Source organism: Colobus angolensis, unplaced genomic scaffold (genome assembly GCF_000951035.1).
Source record: "Colobus angolensis palliatus isolate OR3802 unplaced genomic scaffold, Cang.pa_1.0 Scaffold26, whole genome shotgun sequence".
Taxonomy (NCBI): Eukaryota; Metazoa; Chordata; class Mammalia; order Primates; family Cercopithecidae; genus Colobus; species Colobus angolensis.
This window is the reverse complement of record NW_012115821.1, coordinates 7,452,796-7,475,594: the sequence shown is the minus strand read 5'-3', so window position 1 is coordinate 7,475,594 and position 22,799 is coordinate 7,452,796. Positions and strand designations below refer to the sequence as shown.

The following is a 22,799-nucleotide window of genomic DNA, read 5'->3' as shown; positions in this document are numbered from 1 at the left end:
AGCGTAAAACTTTAACATCTGCTGATTTATTGGTAAAAATGTTTCAAATGAGCTTCATTTCACATTTTTATATAATAAAATGCACAGCATGTTACTAAATAACCGGGATTATTTCAGCAAATACCAGCCAGGCCTTGTTATTCAGTGGTTAACTCACTGAAGTGTTTCCCACCAAATGGGGTTGGGCCGAGGAGATTTGAATGTTAACATTAACAGTTGGGAAGTTAATTATTGCTCTCTATTTTGTAAGGTTTATCAAAATTTAACTGAATTTCCTCCAGGCGCTGGGCTACCTTGTGACTTCACACAGCACAGGACCAAAGGGAGGATTCAGGAGCAAGAAGAGACCCCTTTCTGTTCCACCCAAGCTTGACAGAGAGAAGGAAGTCTGCACAGGAATCATCTGTGGTTTTCCACTTGCATTCTGGAGCCACGCCAACCCTGGTTCCCATTCCTGCCCTAAAGCTATTCTAGTTGCCCTTTCTTGTGTCATTTCCTGCTTTAAAGCCTCAGTTTCCTCATCTGTAACATGATGATAGTAACAGCATACTGCAAAGAGTAACTGTGGAGATTAAAAGAGATAATACATAAAATGCCCTTAAAGCAGGGCATGGCACAGAGGACAGGTCCATTACACATTTAATGTAATAATAATTATTAGTGGTATTGTTTTACTTGTAGCATGCAAAACATCTGCTCTTTATAAATTAGTATATTGACATTCTCATACAAAACAATTCTGTTTTAGAAAGAATATCTGATGGGGCACAGTGGCTCCTCCTGTAATCCCAGAAATTTAGGAGGCAAAGGCAGGAGGAATGCTGGAGGCCAGGAGTTCAAGACCAGCATGGGCAACATAGGGAGACCCTATCTCTACAAAAATCAACAAAACAAACAACAGTGTGAGCTGTTTTTTCTTTTTGTGTGTTTTATTATTATTTTTTAAGTGATGTGCCCAGTGTCAAGTAGCGCCACATGCACAGTGCTGACAGTAAATAAATACAGAGTGATGGCAGAAGGGATTGTGGCTAAGACTCATTTTGGGCTGGCCTGAACCTTTATAAACAATGTTTCCATGAGAGTGGTTTATGGAACATTAGTCCCATAAGATACTTTCAAAAACAAGTCAATTAACTTTGCAAAACACTTAACACAGCTTGCACATCTGGAACTTTCTCCATGCACATTAGCATTTTAAGAGCCCTAAGAAGTCTTGCAGGAAAGAAACCAGTTTACATTTGTTGAATCGCATGATTGCCAAACTTACAGGATCTTTGCCAAGAGGCAAGTGATGGGGACAGCACCATCACTGGCACTATAACAAAACGCAGGTGGGATGTGTGGATGGGCTTCCCTCTCAGGGAGAGAAGGGTGTGGGAGTGGAAGGCAACAACTGAGAAGCCTCTTGGCTTTCAAGGAGCGGTGGTGGGCAGTGGGAGGTGTCTGAGGGTCCCCTCACTACCTTTTAAGGGGATGGGTGTCTCCAGCTACCTGGGGAGTTAAATTTGCTGACTTGGGCTTGAGATTTGAGTGCACTAGCCCCAAAAGCTCTTCTGTGTCCTTTTCATTCTCCATTCTGTAGCTCCTTCAACTAAGTGTGATAAGAACAATGACTACAGGCCATAATCATACTGGCCAACGTTTGTTGAGTGCTTTTCTCTGTGTCAGGCACTCTTTTTTTTTTTTTTTTTAATTATACTTTAAGTTCTAGGGTACATGTGCACAACGTGCAGGTTTGTTACATATGTATACATGAGCCATGTTGGTGTGCTGCACCCATTAACTCGTCATTTACATTAGGTATATCTCCTAATGCTATCCCTCCCCGCTCTCCCCTCCCCACAATAGGACCCTGTGTGTGATGTTCCCCTTCCTGTGTCCGAGTGGCAGATCTCATTGTTCAGTTCCCACCTATGAGTATTTGGTATTTGGTTCTCTGTTCTTGCGATAGTTTGCTGAGAATGATGGTTTCCAAAAGAGGACACAAACAAATTGCATGGATAGGAAGAATCAATATTGTGACAATGGCTATACTGCCCAAGGTAATTTATAGATTCAATGCCATCCCCATTAAGCTACCAATGACTTTCTTCACAGAATTGGAAAAAACTGCTTTAAAGTTCATATGGAACCAAAAAAGACCCCGCATTGTCAGGCACTCTTCTAAGCACTTGATTATTCCTCAGAGCAACCCGATACGGTAGGAACTATTACCTTCATTTCATAAATGAGGAAACTGAGGGACACTTGAAATAACTTGAGAAAATACTTAAAGTATCTAATATGAAGTAGTATAAGATGCTGAACATCCTAGGGCCTGTATTTTACTAAGAGACATTTAGTTTTGCTATCAATATCCTGTGAAGTACTATTTGGGAAATGTTGGTTTCAACCCACTCTATCTCTTAGCAGTAGTGGGAGAGTGACCTTTCTGCCTGGCAGGGTGCCAGCTGCCCACAGCCACCCTGTCCTGGCTGCAGCTCACTTGCCATGGCCGCTTCTCAGACTGCTTTGTGCCACGGCTTGGCATCTCCCAGGCTTGCACTCTCCAGTAGAAATAAAATGCAAGCTACACATGGAAGTTAAGAATTTCTAGTAGCCACATTTTTTTTAACGTCAAAAGGAACAGATGAAATTAATTTTAATAATAGATTCTATTGAACCCAATTATGCAAAATATTATTTCTACATGTGATACTAGCTACATCTCAAGGGCCTCCTGGTGACCATATAGGATGGTGCATTCTAGGCAGGAAGTGTTTGCAGAGTGGATACCGGAGACAGTGTGTTGTGGGAGATAAGAGCGGGAGCTCAGGAATCAGAGAGACCTGTGTGTAAATCCCAGCTGCTCTGCATTAAATCTTTGTGAACTCTGGTGAGTCACTTCAGCCCTCTGTGCCTCAGTCTCCTCATCTGTGAAAAGAGGATAATGACAGTTCATGCCTAATAGGGCAGTAGGGAGGGTGAAATGACTTAGTCTACATAAAGTGTTAGAACGGGGCCTGGTGGGTAGGAAGTACTCTGGAGGCACGGGCTGTGCTAACTCTCATTACTTAGAATGAGCAGCAGGTTAAGGCTGCTGGAATGAAGTGGCTCCCAGGCCTGCTGCTGGGATCTGCCTGCTATCTGACATTTCACTGCAGCTTGTGGGTGGCCCTGACGCTGAATGTGGTGCCTGTGGTGGGTCTAGGTATCATTCTCATAGCAGAGATTAAAGCGCAGTTGGGCTGGAGCTCTTTGAAAAGGCATGTAAGCAACTCGTAGGGAGTGTATCTCCCACATTCTTTTGATACACAGGTCTCCTAGTTTACAGGCACTGAGGACTGGTTTATAGGGCCTGCAACTGAAACCCTTTCTCATCCCAAAGTCCATGTTCCATGACCATGGAAGTGAGTGACCACAGGGGCATGCTGTACTCCAGTGACCGGTAGACCTCACTGGTCTTCTTCCCCAGCCACAGGCCACCTTCCCCAATACCCTGGTCCAGCTCAGAAAAGGCTTGATTGGTTTATTTATTTTAAAATCATATGTGGTTGCTGTATACTCAGCTCTCGATGTGACAACTTAATCCCTTAAATGAATTGAAAGCTTTCTATCTTTCTCTATAAGCTTGAGACAACTTCTTGAACTGTCTCACCAGTTCATTCTTAATTATTCCCACACTTAAAATCAATACAATGACACTTCCCAAAGCTCATTTGAGTCATACTTTTGAACATCCTCTTTCCAGGCACCATCTGCAGCTTTTCCTTGTGTTACAGCCTGGAAAGAACACAGGACTGGGAAGTAAGAAGCCTGTGTTCAATTCTGCCATTCGTTCTAGCTCCAAGATTAGGAGTCCCTTCGAAGTTCTGGGCCTTGATCTTCTTATGCATAAAGAGAAGGCCTGGAATAGAGGTTCTCTCTAAAGTTTCCCTCAGTATTAAAAATTTATGAATTCTTGTATTTTATAAGATAAAAGTGAATGATGATTAAAAATGAAGTCCTGAGTTTCCAAAGGGGCAAAACCCAACAGAGATTCCCTCTGAGCCACTGTCACTCTTAGAAACGGTATGGATGAAACAGTCAGCAGGCTGGCAGGGTAGAAGAAGGCAGAATAATTCCAAAAGAGAGAGACCAACACAAAAGAAGTGGACTTTTGCTGATGTTAAATTATATTAAGGGGAGTACAGTCTACACTGTACTCCATTACTCATTGGGAAAATTTTATTTCAGACCTGCTAAAACAGATAATAGTTTCTGAAAAACCACTTCTATTTTCTCTAATCTGACTTGTTACAATGAAATAACATCAAATGTGAGAACTAGGAAACTGGCTTGAAAGAAAAAAAAAGTATATAATCCAAGATATCTCTGGAAAAGCATTTAAATTGTCCACAAAGCACAGGATGGAAACTTTCAGGATTTACAGAGTTACATCTTCTATCCCTCTTCAGCAGCAGGGCATGTGGTCGTAAGGGCTGAATCTCAAACTATTAACACCAAACTCTTTTACCTCTGTCTCTGTCTCATTGTGCCTCTGACTCTCTCTTTCTCTCGAGCTGTCTGCATGCACATACACACATGCAACATACATGCAAAAAAACACAGTTGCATTCTTACCTATGAAGAGGCTCCTCTGGACCTGTTTTCACCCATGAGCTAAGACAACACATTCCCATCACAAAGTACACTGGTTGGACATGAAGAGTTGTGTTTCTGTATACAGATGAGCAATAAAAATAACAACTGCCTTTTCTCTTGGCCGAGACCATGGCTTTGAATAATAAATCCTAAATAAGCCTCTCCTATTCCATTTTTTGGACAAGCTCTATACTGCATGTTCCACTACACTTTCTTGCTATGTAGTTCTGGGACTGCATGAAATCTATGGTGCATGAAGTACTGGCAATAAAATAAAGAAGCTATGTATGAAATAAGCATTTACAAATTAAGAGACTTTGAAAGACAAGCCACAATCTGGGAGACAATATTTGCAAACTATGTCTGACAAAGGACTTATATACAGAATAAAGAACTTTCAGAACTTAGAACTGACAAAGGACTTATATACAGAATAAAGAACTTTCAGAACTTTTAAAACTTAGAATAAAGAAAACAAATATTCTAAGTTTTAAAAAATTGCTGAAAGATTTGAACAGATACTTCACCAAAGAAGATACATGGACAGCAAATATGCACATGAAGAAATACCCAATATCATTAGTCTTTAGGTAAATGCAAATGAAAACTGTAATGAAATTCCACTAAACACCTATTAGAATAGCTAAACTTCAAAAAACAAAAGCAGAACAACAAAATGTTGACAATACCAAGTGCTGGAGAGGATGCAGAGGAACTGGAACTTTCATACCCTGCAGGTGTGGCTACAAAATGGCACAACCACTTTGAAAAATACATTGGCAGTTTCTAATAGAGTGAAACATACATTAGCCACATAAGCTGGTAATCTTATGCCTAGGTATTTATCCAAATGAAGTAGAAACTTATATTCACACAAAAATCTGTATGCAAATATTTATAGTGGCTTTATTTGTAATGGTCAAAAACTGTTGCTCAAGTGCGTAATGGTTAAAGAAATGGTGGCATATCCATTCAATGGAATACTGTTCACCAATAAAAAAGGATGAATTACTGATACAGGCAACAATGTGGATGAACCTCAAACACACTGTGCTTAGTGATTATTTCTATATTCTGCAAAAGACAAAACTATAGAGACAGAAAAAAGGAGTGGGGAGAGGGGCTGATTACAAAGGACACCAAAAACTGCTCTATAACTTGATTATCATGATGGTTCTATGACTATACATTTGCCAAAACCTGCAGAGCTATACACTAGGAAGGGTAAATGTTATGGCATGTAAATTATACATTAATAGAGAAATGGAAGGAAAACACCAGGAAACACTAATGGAAAATAAAAAGATTTATCAAAAAATAAAAACATATTAGCAGAAAAATTCTCAAGCCAATCACATTAACTTGAACTTTTTTCCACACAGCAACTGCATTTTTAACACTCATTCTTAATCTAATGTCATATAAGAATTGGGAATCAATAAAAAGGAAGACTTGTGCCAACATTTGCCCCATGTTTGACTTTGCTCCTTCTCAAAGCCCACTACTCAGTCACATGTGCATACCACATCAGATCTTGCATTCACCCATGCTCTTTTTGTGATATTCAGATTATTTATTAATGATTTTCAGTTGCACAGAACATCCATGCAGATATCTGGTCCAGAAGTAAAACGTCAAATGAGAAAACACAGCCATAAATGGCTATAATAAAGACTCTTTAATGATACAATTATCATAAAGAAACCATCTTTGGCAGATACAAAGGTGCAAATGTTAAACCTCAATGCATGATAAAATAGCACTTTATTAACCAAATTGGGCTTATCCTCTCATATGAAGAAACTCAAGAAACTTTGCCATGTCTTACTTTAAAAAGAAAGCCCACTTAAGTGAAAGATCTGAAGGGTTCTCAGGTCAACACCAAAATCTTCCTGCCTCTGTCAGCTAGATGGCCCTCTGTCAGAGCCTTCTGCTAATTCTGAAGTCCCTTCTAAAGAACGATGTGCATCTTAACCAGTTTCAGGTGGTTCCTGTGAAGGTGAACATATTATCAAGTATTTATCCTTGTAGCACGCCTTTTCTTCAGCAGGGAATGGGTTTCTGAAGCAAAGTGTCAGGAATTCCTAAAATATGATTAGCAAGAAACAGGGAAACGTTCTGAGATGGCACAGAAGGTGTAAAGCAGGCAGCTCTTCTGGCTGTGTTTGGATCCAGAAGCTTAATTAAAAAGTTTTGGGGGCCAAGCGTGGTAGCTCACACCTGTAATCCCAGCATTTTGGGAGGCCACAGCAGATGAACCACTTGAGGCTAGGAGTTTGAGACAGCCTGGCCAACGTGGCAAAACCCTGTCTCTACTAAAAATATACAAATTAGCTGGGTGTGGTGATGCACCCCTGTAATCTCAGCTATTTGGGAGGCCGAGGCACAAGAATAGCTTGAACCTGGAAAGTGGAGGTTGCAGTGGGCCAACATTGCACCACTGCACTCCAGCCTGGGCAACAGAGCAAGACTCTCAAACAACAACACAAAAAAGGTTTTGGGGAATAAGCGTATTTTGTATGTAAATGAGCCCTAATCTCAGGTACAAACCTAACTTGCCACCTTACATTCCTAATTGCAAACTGGCCCTTCTGGGCTTCAAAACACAGGTGAGGGAGATCCTTTAAGGATAGAAAAGGTAGTTTAATATTTCAGTCAATGATGGAATGCAGATATGACAGTGGTCTCCTAAGATCATACTACTAAATTTTGACTCTACCTTTTCTATGTTTAAATATATAGATACTTAATATCACATTACAATTGCCTGCAGTATTCAGTACAGTTACATACTGTACAGGTCTATAGCCTAGGAGCAATAGGCTATGTACCACCTAGACTAGGTGTGTAGTAGGCTATCCTATCTAGGTTTGTGTCAGTGCACTCTGTGACGTTCACAAAATTACCTAACAAGAATGCATGGGTCACACACACCCTATGCATGACGACACTGTAGATTGAAGATCTTTCTATTGATAGGAACATCACAATGAGAGCTATCAAGGCACTTCAGGCAAGGAGTCAAAATCCTCCCAAAGATACTGCCTTTTCCCTTCAATTAAATCACTCTGAGAAGTGGTTTAATGGCCCAGGGGCTTTGCTCTGGGTACCTGCTCTGGCCTTGGAGGCTGGCCTTGCTTTTCAAATCCTTGCAACTGCAGCCTGACCTTATGATGATAAAGATGAAGCAAAGACTAAGAGCAATGGAAGGGAAAAAGGGGCTATATGCAGCAAAACTAAAACTAGAACAAAAATAGCAATTTTAACAATAGCAATAAGGACAACAAAGTGAAAAGTAGCTTCAGACACAACGAGTTGCAATGTGTGGACTTTGTTTAGATCACAATCTAACAAATGATTGTAAAAAGGCATTTTGGGGACAATGAGAAAAATTTGAATATAACTACTGTGTACTCAATATGAAGGAATTATTGTTAATTTTGCTGAAACATTATTTATAATATTACTTGATACATATTATGTATCAAATACTAATACTATTATAGTTACATAGGAAAAGAGCTCCACTTTTCAAAGATTTATCATGAAATATTTAGAGATGGTATCTTGGGTTTGCTTTAATATACTCAGCATAAAGAAAAATAAGCAAATGTAGAAAAATCTTAGTCATTATTAAGATTCATGGTGTTTATAGTGGTTCATTTTATTATTGTCTCTACCTTTACGTATGCTTGAAGATGTTCATAATAAAATGGTTTTTAAAAACAAAATGATATTTTTTTAAAAAAATTAATGAATAAATGGGAACAAATGAAAGAAGGTACAATTCCTATAATAGAAGTTTCTTTTTTACTACTTCTTAATGACTTTATTGGAGTACTACACTATTAATACCAAAGTTTTTTTTTTTAAAAAAAAGGGAAAGCAGAATTTTTATAAGTACCATTCAGTAGATCAAGTTGAAGAAATAAAGAATTAATGTATTTAAAACAGTGATTTTCTAATAATTTACCAAGGATTTTAGAGGTCATTGCTTATACTGATTGTTTATTAGACAGAAAGTCACTGAAGACTACAAAGAAGAGAAAAACTGAATAAACTCCGATGAAGAACAAAAAGGGGAAAATGAAAGGAAATCAGGCTCAAACCATAAATCCCAAATGGCAATAACTGTCTTTAAAAATTCATAATCAGTCTTGAGTTGCAGTGCCAGCTTTTTCCCTTTCTGCACACTGTGGACAAGTTTGTTCACGTCTCTTCTGCACGTTATGGACAAGTTTATTCACCTCTCTGAGTTCAGCTTTCTCATTTGTAAGATGGGAATAACCAGAGCATCTTCCTCCCACGAACTGTTGCAGGAGTAAATGAAATAATCATAATGTGCTTCCACATTGCCAAGTACACAGTTCCTTAAATGCTGCCTGCTCTTGATCTCTACAAGGCTGAAAGGGTCTAAGAATGCAGAAAGTGTGCGGTGAAAGTGCAGGAAGACCAGTTCCTAGCATAAGTCACTAATTAGCCACCAACCACTGACCTGCTTGGGGCCCAGGCAGGATTCTGAAGTCAGCCAAAGCTTTTGTCACTGCCTGGAACCCACAGGCTGCCCCAGAATGTTTTACCAAAAGCCCCCTCAGGGGTCTGCTCCCCAGCTCTGTCTCTCACTCCATTTGGGCACCACTCGAAGGGCAGCTAATCTAATCAGCTAATCTATGCTAAATTATTAATGGGATCCAAGAGGTTAATGTGTAACAAGTATACACTCCATCAGAGGCCTGCTGGAGACAGACACAAGGCCTCAGTGAGTCATTAGAGTCTTGGTGGGAATTTCAGGCACCAGGCAGCCTTCCTCAAATCAAATCAAATTCCAGACAGGCATTAAAAAATTCCTGCCAGCAGAAATAGTTTATATATGAAGGCAGTCAAATCAATGCTGAGGCCAAAAAAGATCCTCTAACTAGACCAGGACACAAGGGCTGAAGAAAATGGTATGTTTATGAGCTTTATAACCTTGGGCAAGTCAACATTATGGACTTCTCTGTGTCTCAGTTTTCCAATCTGCAAAATGGAGTTTGTGGTAAGAATTGAAATATGTAATCCATGTAAAGTGCTTGGAACAGAGCCAACCACATGATACATGCTCAGCAAATGTCAATTCTTATTAGTATCATCTAGAGAATGGAAATTAGATGGTAGTCAAAGAAGATGCTCCAAAACCTGAAGTTAAAAAGGGGTTTGTAGGCCAGGCATGATGGCTCAGTCCTATAATCCCAGGAAGATCCTGTCTCTACAGGAGATCTGTTTTTTCTGTTTGTTTGTTTTAATTAGCCATGCGTGGTGGCCTGTGTCTCCAGTTTTAGCTATTTGGGAGGTTGAGGTGTAAGGATCCCTTGAGCCCTGGAAATGAAGGCTATAGTAAGCTATGATCGTGCCACTGCACTCCAGCCTGGGCAACAGAGTGAGATTCTGCCTCAAAAAAACCAAACAAACCAAAAAAGGGGTTTCTAGATAGCAGTTTCCATTTGTGTTTTCAATGCAATTCGACCCACAGTATAGCACATTGGAATCAGATTGGGTTAAGGCTCAGACTCTCTTCTTCCTGGCTGTGTGACTTTCTGGAAAAGTTTCTCAACCTCTTTGAGCTAATTTTCTCAACAAATAGGGGTAATAATACCTAACCTACAATGTTGATGAATGTATTACATATGATAATGTGTGTAAAGTGTGTAGCATAGTGATCCCATATGCACATAAGAGCCTAACAGATGATGGCTTTAATTATCATCTTATGTTTTCTAGCCTTTGTAACTGCAGCCTGGAAATCCCAATCAGGAAGTGATGGTACTCTCTCATGGGAGTGACAAACAGAGTCACCAGTGCTTAAGGGAGATTAAATCTTAATAATACCAGGGTCAGTCCAACAGGCACAAGGCAATTTAGCTGGGTTGAATGGGAGATTCAACTCTAACCAGCCACAGATGTCCCAAAGAAGTAGACATGAGGCAGGATTTTTATCTGTCTGGTTATTGAGACTGCCTCATTGCAAGAAAATAAAGGACTGATAATCTCCACTTTTAAGGTCTTAAGATCCTAAGAGACCAAAATGTGGCTTGGCTATTGGTCTCTAGTGACAAGTTCAATGGGTCTAGCAAAATAAATCCATGCTACTGTCCCCATTTCATTTTATCTGTATTTTCTGATTATGAAACTGTTATAGAAACATAGTAAAGGAGTCACAAAATGTAAGAATATAAAATTTCCAAAGTAAAGACTGCCTAGTAACCATAAATAATCACTGTTAATATTTTCTTTTCTTTTTTTTTTTTTTTTTGAGACGGAGTCTCGCTCTGTCGCCCGGGCTGGAGTGCAGTGGCCGGTTCTCAGCTCACTGCAAGCTCCGCCTCCTGGGTTTATGCCATTCTCCTGCCTCAGCCTCCTAGTAGCGGGGACTACATGCGCCCGCCACCTTGCCCGGCTAGTTTTTTGTATTTTTTAGTAGAGACGGGGTTTCACTGTGTTAGCCAGGATGGTCTCGATCTCCTGACCTCGTGATCCGCCCGTCTCGGCCTCCCAAAGTGCTGGGATTACAGGCTTGAGCCACCGCGCCCGGCCCACTGTTAATATTTTCATGTCTTTACTTCAGATTTTCTGTTTACACACATGTACACAAATACAGTTTATCATTTAAAAAAAAAATCCTACCAAACATACTAGTTTATCATCTGCTTGTTCACTGAATATATATTTCTGTGTTTGGTAACATAAATTCAGGCCATCATTTTTAACAGATGCATAGGAATCCATTATATGCCTGCATCATAATGTATTGATCTATCTTCCTCCCAAAGAGGACTTAGGCTGTTTCCAGTCTTTTGCTATAATAAATAACACTATACTGGATCTGGTTCATAAACACCTTTACACAATTGTCCGATTATTTCTCTAGGCACAGCATTGATGGGTCACAGAGTAGACAGTTCTTAAACGCCTTAAGAAACAAAAATCACCTGGCCTTGCTGAGATGGGAAGGTGAGGGAGAAGTTTGAGTTGGAGAAAAAACACTTGTCTTCCAGGCCCAGGCAAACAAAACAGCCTTCTTCCCTGCCTTTCTCTCACCCACCTACCAGGAAGCACTGATAAGAACCACTAAACCCTCTTGTACAAAACTCAGGGTCAAACAGAGAGTGTCTGTGAAACAGAACTTGAGATTTCTTCCGGAAACAAGCAATAGGAAGGATCGGAAGGAAGTGGCTTATAAAAGCAAGCCACTCTCCGAAGGGTTCCCATAGGCCTTTAGCTTGTCCCCCTGGTGTGTAGGGCTGGCAGGCAGTGAGCACAGTGAATTTTACTGAGGACCCCGTGTGTAAAGGACACTGCAGTCACAAGGGCATGTCATAGGGAGAGAAGACACCCCACTTCCCATCCTGAACCCTAAGGAACTCACAAATAGGATGAAAAGACAAATAAATGCAGAGACACACAAGGGACCCAAATGTATACACGTAGACGTAACCAGTGATGACAAAACAGATACAATCGGGAAGGGCAGCCACTGGGCCAAGAGAAACTTGCAAGAAAGAAAATGTTTAAATGGCTGCATTGGGTACAGAGGAAACAAGGGGACAGAAAGCACCTTCAGCCTTGCTACTAGCTGGCAGGGTGACCTTGGGCAAGTCCCCTAAACCCTTCATGATTACCCAGAAGCACTAGGCTATTAGCTCCGAATTTTCATATTTTGAGTTTTCCTTTCCTTATTGTGGTGTTTTGTTTTCTATTTTCATGAACCCTTAAAAAAAAAAAAAAAAAACCTGTCATTCTGTGATTGTCTACCACCTGCTAAATAAACACTGTCCTGGCAGCTTTCATTATTTCATACTCATTTAGCTCTAACTTCAATCTTGAAAGGTACATGTTATTCTTACTTTATATTATAAAGTGTGCTTGAAGTCATACAACTCACCAGGAATACGGACAGTTACTGGTTTTCTCCTCCTGGCACAGAGGAGTTGGTCAATAAAGACTTGATGGCTAACCGAATGAATGGACGCATGAATGAAGAAACGGAGTTGTAGACTCCTTTCTAAACCTATAAAGCTTTCATTGCAGTAGATTCCTTCTATGCTTCCCTTTCTAACTTAAGTTATCTCAGAATCCTTTTTTGAAAATTAGGCATACCTCAAGACTCAGAAATGACCAAGACATATTCCATCTGCATGTGAAAGTGTCACAGCCATTGTGTCTTGCCCTGTTCCAACTCCCATGATCTGGTAACTAAAGAGTTACACCTAGCTCAGCAGAATCTCTCTCCGAAGGCTAGGGAAAGTTCAGATGAGTTGGTGTTGAATATATAGGGTATCAGTCCTGGGAGGAAGCATCTTAACATCCTGCAACTTCAGTTTCCCTATCTGCACAGAATTAGAGTGTTGGTCTAGACCAGACTGCTAAGGACTCCTCCAGTTCCAATATTCTATCATTCTATGAGAAGAGGAGACATGGAAAGCCCTGATGTAGAAAGTCAAGTTCACAGCAATGCCAACAGCAAGTGACAGATAATGACTACTGCCTTAAACCCAACTTTAGCAGTGACTCTCAAAATGTAGCTAAACATCTGAATCACTTGGAGCACTATTAAAACCACTGATTCTTGCTTCATCACATTTGCCTGGGAGAGGGGTTTGTTTTGTTTTGTTTTAAAGAACCTGCATTTGTATGAGGCTCCCAGGGTACTTCTAAAGGTTACTTTTGGTTACCAACCACTGCTCTTGATTGGGGGTTGGGAGGGAAGGTGTATCACTGAATCTGAATGGATTCACTGTATCACTGAATCTGAATGGATTGCTATTGCTATTGCTATTGCCCTTTTCTCTCTGGCAAGAGGGACTACTCCCACCCCAACCTACTTTCACTCCCTGTGCAAAGGCTACCTGGTTTCAGAGGTGTCCTTGACCTGTTGGTCCATTCCTCTGATGTCTGCTGATGAATCGTGCCATATTCTAAACTGTCCTGAGAAACTGCATCTGAATTCAAAGAAGGGGTGCAGAAGTAGCTGGAAGAGAGAGACCAGAGTGGCACAGCCCAGCAGCAACCTTTGGAAGAGCTGATCAAAACTGCTGGGCTCCTGGTTCATCACATGGGATGAAGGAACGGCACGCCATATTGGTCAGGAGAAAGCACACACTAGGAAGAAAACTAAAAATACTGGCATTGGTGATTTGGAAGGTGGTACTTAAAGGCACCAACCTTAATAATGACTGGAACCCAGATACTTTTTTTTTTTTTTTTAACTAAGGCATCTTCATTTTTCTCAAGCTTGACATTTTTAAGATTCACTCTTCTTTGTGTTTTTAACAGGGTTTGACAATGACATTTCCTCCAGCCCAGGAAATCAAATGTCCATTAACTTGCATAATTAATATTTTAAAATGAACCTTGAAGATTTTTTTGAATCACAATACTAATAAAGACTTTCTCTTTCTGCCCCCTCTCTTTTCCACATAGACACCTGCACAGAGAAAATGAGTCACGGAATAAGACAGACAAACATGGGTCATCATTGTGGACTAGCTGTGAGATCTTGGGCAAACTACTTCATCTCTGTAAATCTCAGCTCCTTTTCCAGGTATTATACAATGGAGTTACGAATGGTACCTACCTCACAGGTTTGTGATAAGGATTAAGCAAGGTAGTGCAGGTACAGTGCTTTGCACAATGCATGTACAGAATAAAACAATAATAAATAGTCATTTTAAAAAATGTTGACCTGTAGCCACTTTAGGGGAGTGGCATTGGTCATGTCAATAAATTGGTTATGACCAGTGACACTCCCCTAAAGTGTCATTGGTCAATAAATTCATTAGTGAAAAAAATATTTCAGTGTCTTCTGAATAAATACAAATAAGATAGAAGGAGGGAAATTGCAAATTTCATTTCTGTATGTCACGTATACATTTCATGTTATGTTTACATTTATACACACGTCTAAAATGTGTACTTGCTAATACAGATTTGGGAAGTCAAGAAGTTAAGGTCAATGGTCTTATTAGCACAGTCAAAAATGTGATAAATGTCCTGTTCATTAAACTTGCTGGTGGCTGGCAGTCTTGACTCTGTACCCGCTGCTGAAACTATTGTTTTTGATCTATCTAAGTATACTTGCCCCTCTACTCCTCATATCCCTTGGTTCTTTAGAGTCTGACAGAATGCTTCAGTTATATTCCATCTTGTGGTGGTAAGAACACAGAATTGGATGCAATAAAGCCAAAAGATCTACAATGCTACACCTGTAAATTTCGCTACTTGTAGGTTATAAATGGTCAATGTTATCTTTTATTAAAGGATTCACTTTAGAGATAATAATTCCAGGAGAGAATAGGACAGCACATGCTATCCCACTGAACAACCTGGTACAGGTATAAGATGAAGTAAGTGATCCTCTGGGTAGCATTTGAGGAAACTCCTGGTGGTCTTGAATTGTGGCCTTGTTTGGAGATACCAGAAAAACCCTGAGATGTTATTTTATTTGGAGAAGCAATTTTAAAAATAAAGAATAGAAAGAAAGATAAAAGTTTTAGAGACAGGAAGTCCAAGAATTTTTTTTAAGTATTTTCATGAACAACCTAAGATGCAGGACCAAATTGAGGAATTATTTCATAGGATAACCTATCATCAGGCAGAAAGTAACCAGGCTTCTGAGGCGGTGGAATGTTGCTACAAGATTGCAGATGGAGAAACACAGACAGAAGCTTTCCAGAGTGCTCAGAATGACGTATCCCTGACAATGGCCAAACATGTCAGCACAAAACCTCAGAGAATCTGGCCAGGATGGAAGGAGACTATAGGATTTGACTGGTTGATTGGTACCTCACAGCGTAACAACATACAGGTACCTGCCTACAGTTCCTTAAGTCACAGAACATGAGCAAATCTGAAGTTTATAGGAAACATTCAACAAACACATACGTTTTTGTGACTTCCATTTATAAGACATTTCTGTAACCGTACATGGTGAAACAAAAAAACAAAAAACACCCAAATGAACAGAAGATGCCAAAAAAAAAACAAGCATTTGGTGACTGAGGGTGCTACTATCATGACTTGAGTATTACTCAAGCTGAACCCTAAAAATCAGCAACTTCAACCAAAAAGGCAGCTCTGCCCATAGAGGGCATGGAGTCACTACTTTGAGTTCAAATCCTGACTTTATAACTTCTTAGCTGTGCACCTCTGAAAAGGTACTAAACCTCTCCTTAGTCTCCCCATCTGTACAGTGGGATATGTATCCCTACCTCATTTGAGGACTGAATAAACAATAATGCATATGGTAGCACTTTGTAGACTGGAAGAGAGCTACATTTCTGTAGCATAGCAATTTACCCATCTCAAAGAGCTGGACTCTCTGGGTAAGCAAGAAGCAAATACCTGAGGTGTCACATGCATGCCTTCCCGTTGAGGGCTCTCTCTGGGGGGTGCTGCGCCTATAAATGATGTGGGGTTTGTTTTGTTCCTCTTCATCTTCTTGTTCATCCATGGACTGTAGTGGTTCAATAAAATAATCCCCATCATGAGACCGGAATGTGCCCAGCTGCAAATGAAGAGAGATGGGAGGTTGATTTAACATAACTCAGTCATTGGGAGGAAGAAAAACAAAAGAACATTTTCAAGTAAAGATGGTGTCATTTTACCCAAACTCTTTTTTTTTTTTTTTTTTTTTGGGACAGAGTCTTGCTGTGTCGCCCAGGCTGGAGTGCAGTGGCCAGATCTCAGCTCACTGCAAGCTCCGCCTCCTGGGTTTACGCCATTCTCTTGCCTCAGCCTCCTGAGTAGCTGGGACTACAGGCGCCGGCCACCTCGCCCGGCTAGTTTTCTGTATTTTTTAGTAGAGACGGGGTTTCACCGCGCTAGCCAGGATGGTCTCGATCTTCTGACCTCGTGATCCACCCGTCTCGGCCTCCCAAAGTGCTGGGATTACAGGCTTGAGCCACCGCGCCCGGCCTACCCAAACTCTTTCTCAGAAGGGTTGTTTCAACTGAAAATGCTGCAACATATGTGGAGAAGTGGTTTATTTTCACTCTCTGTCATATCAGTACATTTTCTAAAAATTATTTATTATTTACTATTCTTATTATTTTAGAGATAGGGTCTTGCCCTCTCACCCAGCCTTGAACTCCTGGGCTCAAGCGATCCCCCTCAGCCTCCTGAGTAGCCGGGATTATAGGTGCATGCCATCATGCCCAGCTAAATTTTTTACTTTTTGTAGAGATGGGGGTCTCAATATGTTGCCCAGGCTGGTCTTGAACTCCTGGCTCAGCCTTCCAAAGTGTCATATCAGTAACTGATTCTTGGTTTGACTCCAGTTGATTATACTTGCTATCCAAATCTGTCTCTAAGAAATACTTCCTTAGGGCTCAAGTTCCAATCATTACTACAGGCTGTTGAAAGAGTCTTGGAAACTTAAAGAGCCTGGAAACTTACGGACAAGTATGTATTCTAGCAGGAAAAGCTGTCCTATTGAAGTCTTCCCATTGATTCAAATTCAAAAAGCATATTTTGGCCACAATGCATTCAAGGTGGTACCACCTGTAATGCTGGCACATGATCCTCTCACCAACCCTTTCCTTTGCAAAATAGGGGAGTGATGTCCTGCAAGGCTTTGAAGCCAGATGGCTCTAGGTTCCAGTTTCAGCACCACCACCTACCCATTCACCTTGGGCAAGTTCCTTGACCACTCTGAGCTTAAGCTTCCTTTTTTGTCAGCTGGGGATAAAGATACTTAATGTAACGAGTTACTGTGCAGATTAAAGGAGATAATGATAATTAAGTGCTTAGCAAAATGCCTGACACCTTGCAATGACTTAGAACTCATGAACAGTTTTTGGTGTTGCCAACATTAGCCTCTAACCATTAAGATAAAATTTGCTCTTCCTAATTATTCTAAGCACCCTGCAAGTCACTTTTGCTCCTTTTCACTCCACATACCCAAGTTTTTGCAAATGATAAATGATACCTCAAGACTGAACCACCCAAACTAAAAATTACAAGAACGCTGAAAAATTCCCTATGCCACCTTGCTGAGTGGTATTTAACAGGAGAAATCAAGCTTCTCTCTTCTCTTCCACTTTCCCATTTCCCATGCTGGAAAAAAACTCTGATGCCTTGCATCCTTCCACTGACACAGGAGAAATGACTCCCTGAACATCAGCAACTGCATCCGCATCAGCATCATCCAGGAGCTTATTAGAAATTCAAATAATTGTGCTCCACCTCAAATCTGATCTATTGCATCAAAATCTCTAGGGGCAGGGTCCAAGAATTGAAATGTTAATAAGCTCCCAGGGTATTCTTATGCATGATAAAGTATGAGCAGCACTAGGCTAAGACACTGGTTCCCCAAAACAGCTAGCTTCAAAATTGCCTGGGAAGATTTTTTGTTTTTGTTTTTCAATTAGATTTGGGGCATTACCCACTACTCACAGATTCAGAATTTCTAGGGATGGATCTAGAATGTTTTTTGTTTTAAAAGCTCTCCACATGATTTATGAGCCCCTGGTTTAAGAAAAGGGCAGCTCAGGTGTGGTCAGACTAAGAGACAGAGTAGCTAGTTGCCAGAGAAGTGATTTAATAAATTTACTCTCTGCCTGTTTTCAATACACAACTCTGGTGTTCTCCCAGCACAAATCAGAGTGCATATCACAACATATGAAACCCATCAGAGACATGAGTCTTGGGAAAGAGCCAGGGAGCTCAGCTGGTGACGATTTGCCACCTTTGATTGGTAAATGGGAAAACCAAGACACAGAAGGAGGAAGTGATTGGGCCCAAGTTCCCCTTCCATGGTACAGAAGCAGCTGGACAGTGCTAGTGCTGAGTCTAATCTGACTTTAGTTGTGTGCCTTTTTAGAAAAGAACCCTGAAATTCTCTTCAGGAGAACAGGATCAGTCTCTGGTCTATGGTTAAGCGCCAAGGATCAGAAATACCTGGTTGAAATCCCAACCCTGCCACTTATGAGCTGTGAGACCTTGGGCAAGTCTCCAGCTCTCAAAGTCTCAGATTTTCTTTTTTCTTGTCAGTAAAATGCGTTGTTTTGAGGATTGGGTTATTGGAGGATTTGGATGAGATAATACATACGTAAACTACTTATAATAGCCAGGCAGACGATAATAAGAGCTCAATAAATCGTATCAATATGATGCCAAAATTAATTGTGCTGTTGATTCACAAAGGTGGGCCTAAGAGTTATCTTTTCTTGGTTAAGGTGACTATTTATTCAAACATGTATACTAAGTATGCATATGTAGTACATACTAAGTACATACTAAGTACAACATACAAAGCTCCAATATAGGAGAAAAATGAGTTGATGCTGACCCTGTTGCCAAGGAGATAGGGATAAAACACGTGTACCAAGAACCTTGATGTAAGGGAGAACATACTAAGCATCATAAGAGAGACTCTCAGAAGCGTCTATGAAGGTGGAGGGGGAGAGATGACATCAACCTGGGGAACTATGAAAAGGTCTTCTGGGAAAGAAGCGATGTAAATCATATACACCTCCAAAGAAGGGTAGGATTTGAGCATGTGAAGGTGAGTGAGAAGACCAAGCAAATTCAAAGGCACAAAGGCAATGAAGACTAGGATTGAGAGTGGGGTGCAGAGGAAGCAGTGTAAAACCCATGGCCTGGAATGCAGGATTTGTGGAGGAAAGATTGGGAGCTGAGACTGGATATGTGGATGTGACTGACTGCACTGTAAATAGTCTCAAATGCCAAATGGAGTTAGCGATTGAGGAGAAAGACTGGAGAAGAAGCCCAGTGTAGTATTTCTTAGACATCAGTCCTAAGGAGAGACGGGGAGAAAAGTCAAGGGGTATAGATTTAGGGTAGAGATGTTCAGGAGAGGTGAGTGACCCATCTCAGATGAAATTCAGAAAAACTGACAAGTGACTAGGGGTGGCAGGATGGCACGGCCCACTCCAAAATCTGGTAGACTCCCAAGAGTCTACCAGATTTCCTGGAAGACTCCTAGGCGAAGAACTAGCAACATCATGACGCCACTGCTACATAATGTGGTAAGGGGAAGTCTTGGGAGGAGATAACTTCCAGAAGGAAGACAAAGGGGCAGGGGTTTTGGAGCTAGATTAATGACTGACGATACAAAGAGCCACAGCGCATATCCTGAAGATATATGAGGGCCCTTTTCCCCAAAAGAGGCAGACTGCGAATGAAACGCAATATAATTGAGATTATTACAGTACAGGTAGTCGTTTCTGAAACCCCAGTCCTCAGTTCCCAAAGAAACCACGTGCCCATTACCACCTAAAACTGCCAATGAAAATGAAGGTGCTGCGCAGTAAAATATTTATACAACTGCTGGGGCCGGCTTCAGCGGGTGTGGAGGCGGGGAGAGAGGAGGAGTAAAGACTGTTTACAAACTTGACGTACACACGCAGTCCTATCCCTACGGTCCTGGAATTGGGGGTTACTATCTTGGAATCTGGGGGCACTCCAGGCTCTGGGCTCAGACGGCTGACTTCTGCCTATCCGAGCCTTAACCTTCAAAGACGGGAAGGATTCCGGAGCTCTTGCCCTAAGTCCTGGGGCAGCGATGACTCACCGCAGCACCCCCTCCCACTTCGCCAAGCTGCCGTCTCCGCCCACCCCCAAACAATCTCGACAGCGCATTTCGGGAGCCACGGCTCCGGGCGCTCTGCTGGGGGCTAAAGGGGTTTATCCCTTTCCTTGAATTCCAGCAGCCTAGAACTACCCCCTCCCAGGCTTCAGGCTTGCCAAGCTCCCCACCCGATCCTTCCAATGCAAGGCAGAGAAGGAAGGATGCGCTTAGGAACTCTAAGAGCCGCGAACGACAGCGCACTGAAGGAGCAGCCCAGTGTCCAGGGGTGAGTATCCAAGGCCCCACTTAGAAAAGGGAGGGAGGGGCTGTGGGTGCTTCGGGAAGAGTAAAGGCATCACCGGGCACACTGCCTACGACCCCACTGCGCGTACAGCGCCATGCGCTGGGAGAGACTGACCCGGGTAAGTTTCTGCGTCACACGCGCGTGGCAGAAACGCACGTCGCTTGGGAAAGTCAAGGACCACCCTTGCTCGGGCCAGAACCGTACAGCAGCGACTCCTCAAATGGCGAGAAGTCGGGGGCAGATGCCTTGTAAGATCCACTGGAGGGCACGTGCAGGGGTCGGCAGAGAGTCGGGGAACCAACGTGGATTCCCTGCTAAATGCGTATTTGGCAGCGCAAGAAGGCGGTCTCCCTGCCCTGCCTCAGTTCCTAAGGAAACGTGCGCCGCAGGCTCCCTCTCTCCACTCCCTGGAACCCCTAAGTAGTAGAAACCCCAGATGAACCGAAATCACGTCTGGACAGCCTCTCCAGGCTGTCTCCCACTATCCTGTTTCTCCCGGCCACCCCACCAGTAGGGTGCAGAGTTGGACTGCGCTGCACCCCCACTCTCGGTTCCACCCCAGTTCAAAGCGTCCGGGGTAGGCTCCGCCTTCTCCCCCGCCCCCAGAGCCCTCGGCCCACCCTTCCGTTCTTGGGACGGGACCTGCTCCCTGTCAATCCAGTTCAGCCTCAGGGTTCCTGGCGCGTGAATAAAGGCCCTGAGAGAAAGCGGGGACTCTAGATTACGCACCGCCCTCTACAACACACACACAAGGAACTCCCAATGCCTTGGGCCGGGGATCCTCAGCCCCACATCCCCGATGCAAGGCGCACCAATGAGGAGTCTGGTCCGCCCTGCGCTCAGCTGCTCCGCTCCCGGGTGGCCAAGTTTGCTGCAGGGAACCGCAACTCCAACAACTTTCTCCGAGTTTGGAAACTGACTTCCAGGCCGCCTCGCAGCGTTGGGCAATGCGCCGCTGAACCGAGTCCAAACTCCAGAAAGCTCTGAAACATCCAGAAGCCCCTGGGGGCGGGTGTGTGCGCTCCACGCCAGTGTACGCGCACGCACAGAGCTAGCTACCCAAACCCTACGAGTTTCTAGCTGATATTTAACGCCGGAGAGGAGGGGAGCCTCGCCACAGTGAGGGTCTCTAGGCTTAGAGGGCAATTAAGTCTTCCAGAGGCGGGCGAGGAGGCGGAAGGGGAGAGGAGGTGGCGCGCGCCCACTTACCATTCCCGAGCAGAGGCTGATGACGGCCGTGTGCTCGGACTTGGTATTGACATAGCCTTTGTAGAAACAGTGCTTGAGTTCCGCTTCCTCTTCGGAATAAAACTTGGTCTGGTTCACCCCAGGCGTCCCGAGGAGGGTGACAGTGAACAGTGGAGCGATAAATCCGGCATTGGCGGTGAGATTAAATAGAAACTGCTGGCCGAAGGCGGAGAGGCGGTAATGCGCCTGGGAGGAGGTAGAGGAGGAAGAGGAGGAGGCGAAGGCAGGCCAGGGGTCAGTGGCAGAGTTAATGCTCCGTCGCCTTCTTTTGAAGTGGACGTTCGTGGGAAAGGGTTCTCCGAGAGCGTTCACTCGGATGGGAGACACGATTTCGTATTCACTCAGGGTCTCTAATAATTTCACTGCGGAGAGAAGCAGAGGTATATGAACCAATAATTCATTTTTCCTCAAGCTTTAATTTAAAACGAAGGTGGGGACTTTGTTCTGACCTCATTTTCCAGCCCATTCGAGCCAATCCCTTCACCCTTAATCAGTGGACAAATATTTGCTAAGCTCCTACTATGTGCCAGTAACAGGACCTGTGCTAGGTGCTGAGAATACACTATTCCGAGCCAGACAATTAACAAGTCAAAATATATATGATTTAAGATATTGATAAATAACCTGAATAAAATAAAACGACGCTATCTGGTGCCCCCAATTACTAAATTACTTTAGTTTGCAGCGTGGGAGTGGGGATGGGGATATATCCGGCTAACAGCAAGGTGGAGGGGGGGGTTGCCTAAATTCGTTTCCACAGTGTCCCTCCCTAGCAATTGATTGGGGATGACCCAAAGAAGGGAGAGGCTGCAAAGCGGGAGATAATTCTTTCTAGGAAAAGGAGAGAGGCCTCCGCTGTGGGGTGTCCCTGCCCGGGAGCGAGGACTGGGAGGCGGCGTCGGGGCCGGCGGGGTCCCGGGGGCAGGAGCCTGGTTACCTTGCCTTGGGTGCAGCCTGTCCTTGCGCACGGCCGCCGCGGCGTCTGGGATCCCCATCTCGGCCAGGTCCCGCACCAGGAGCGTTAGCAGTGTGGCCCAGGATACAAACTGCATGGTGCTT

The 22,799-nt window shown here is 42.8% G+C and overlaps 1 protein-coding gene and 1 long non-coding RNA gene across 4 annotated transcripts in view; one reads left to right on the top strand and one right to left on the bottom strand.

Moving 5' to 3' along the window:
- The window catches only part of ADAMTS9 (ADAM metallopeptidase with thrombospondin type 1 motif, 9), a 177,550-nt gene extending 154,751 nt beyond the window's left edge, over positions 1 to 22,799 (bottom strand). For both annotated transcript variants that reach the window (XM_011947181.1, XM_011947182.1), the window contains exons 1-3: positions 22,678 to 22,799; positions 21,702 to 22,102; positions 16,000 to 16,162 (exon numbers count right to left, since the gene is read on the bottom strand). In XM_011947181.1, the coding sequence (XP_011802571.1) occupies positions 16,000 to 16,162; positions 21,702 to 22,102; positions 22,678 to 22,792 (679 nt within the window). In that variant the 5' untranslated portion in view covers positions 22,793 to 22,799. The remainder of the gene's footprint in view (positions 1 to 15,999; positions 16,163 to 21,701; positions 22,103 to 22,677) is intronic.
- LOC105515379 overlaps positions 20,065 to 22,799 on the top strand; it is a 333,481-nt gene continuing 330,746 nt past the window's right edge. For both annotated transcript variants that reach the window (XR_001002315.1, XR_001002316.1), the window contains exon 1: positions 20,065 to 20,474. This is a non-coding gene — a long non-coding RNA (uncharacterized LOC105515379). The remainder of the gene's footprint in view (positions 20,475 to 22,799) is intronic.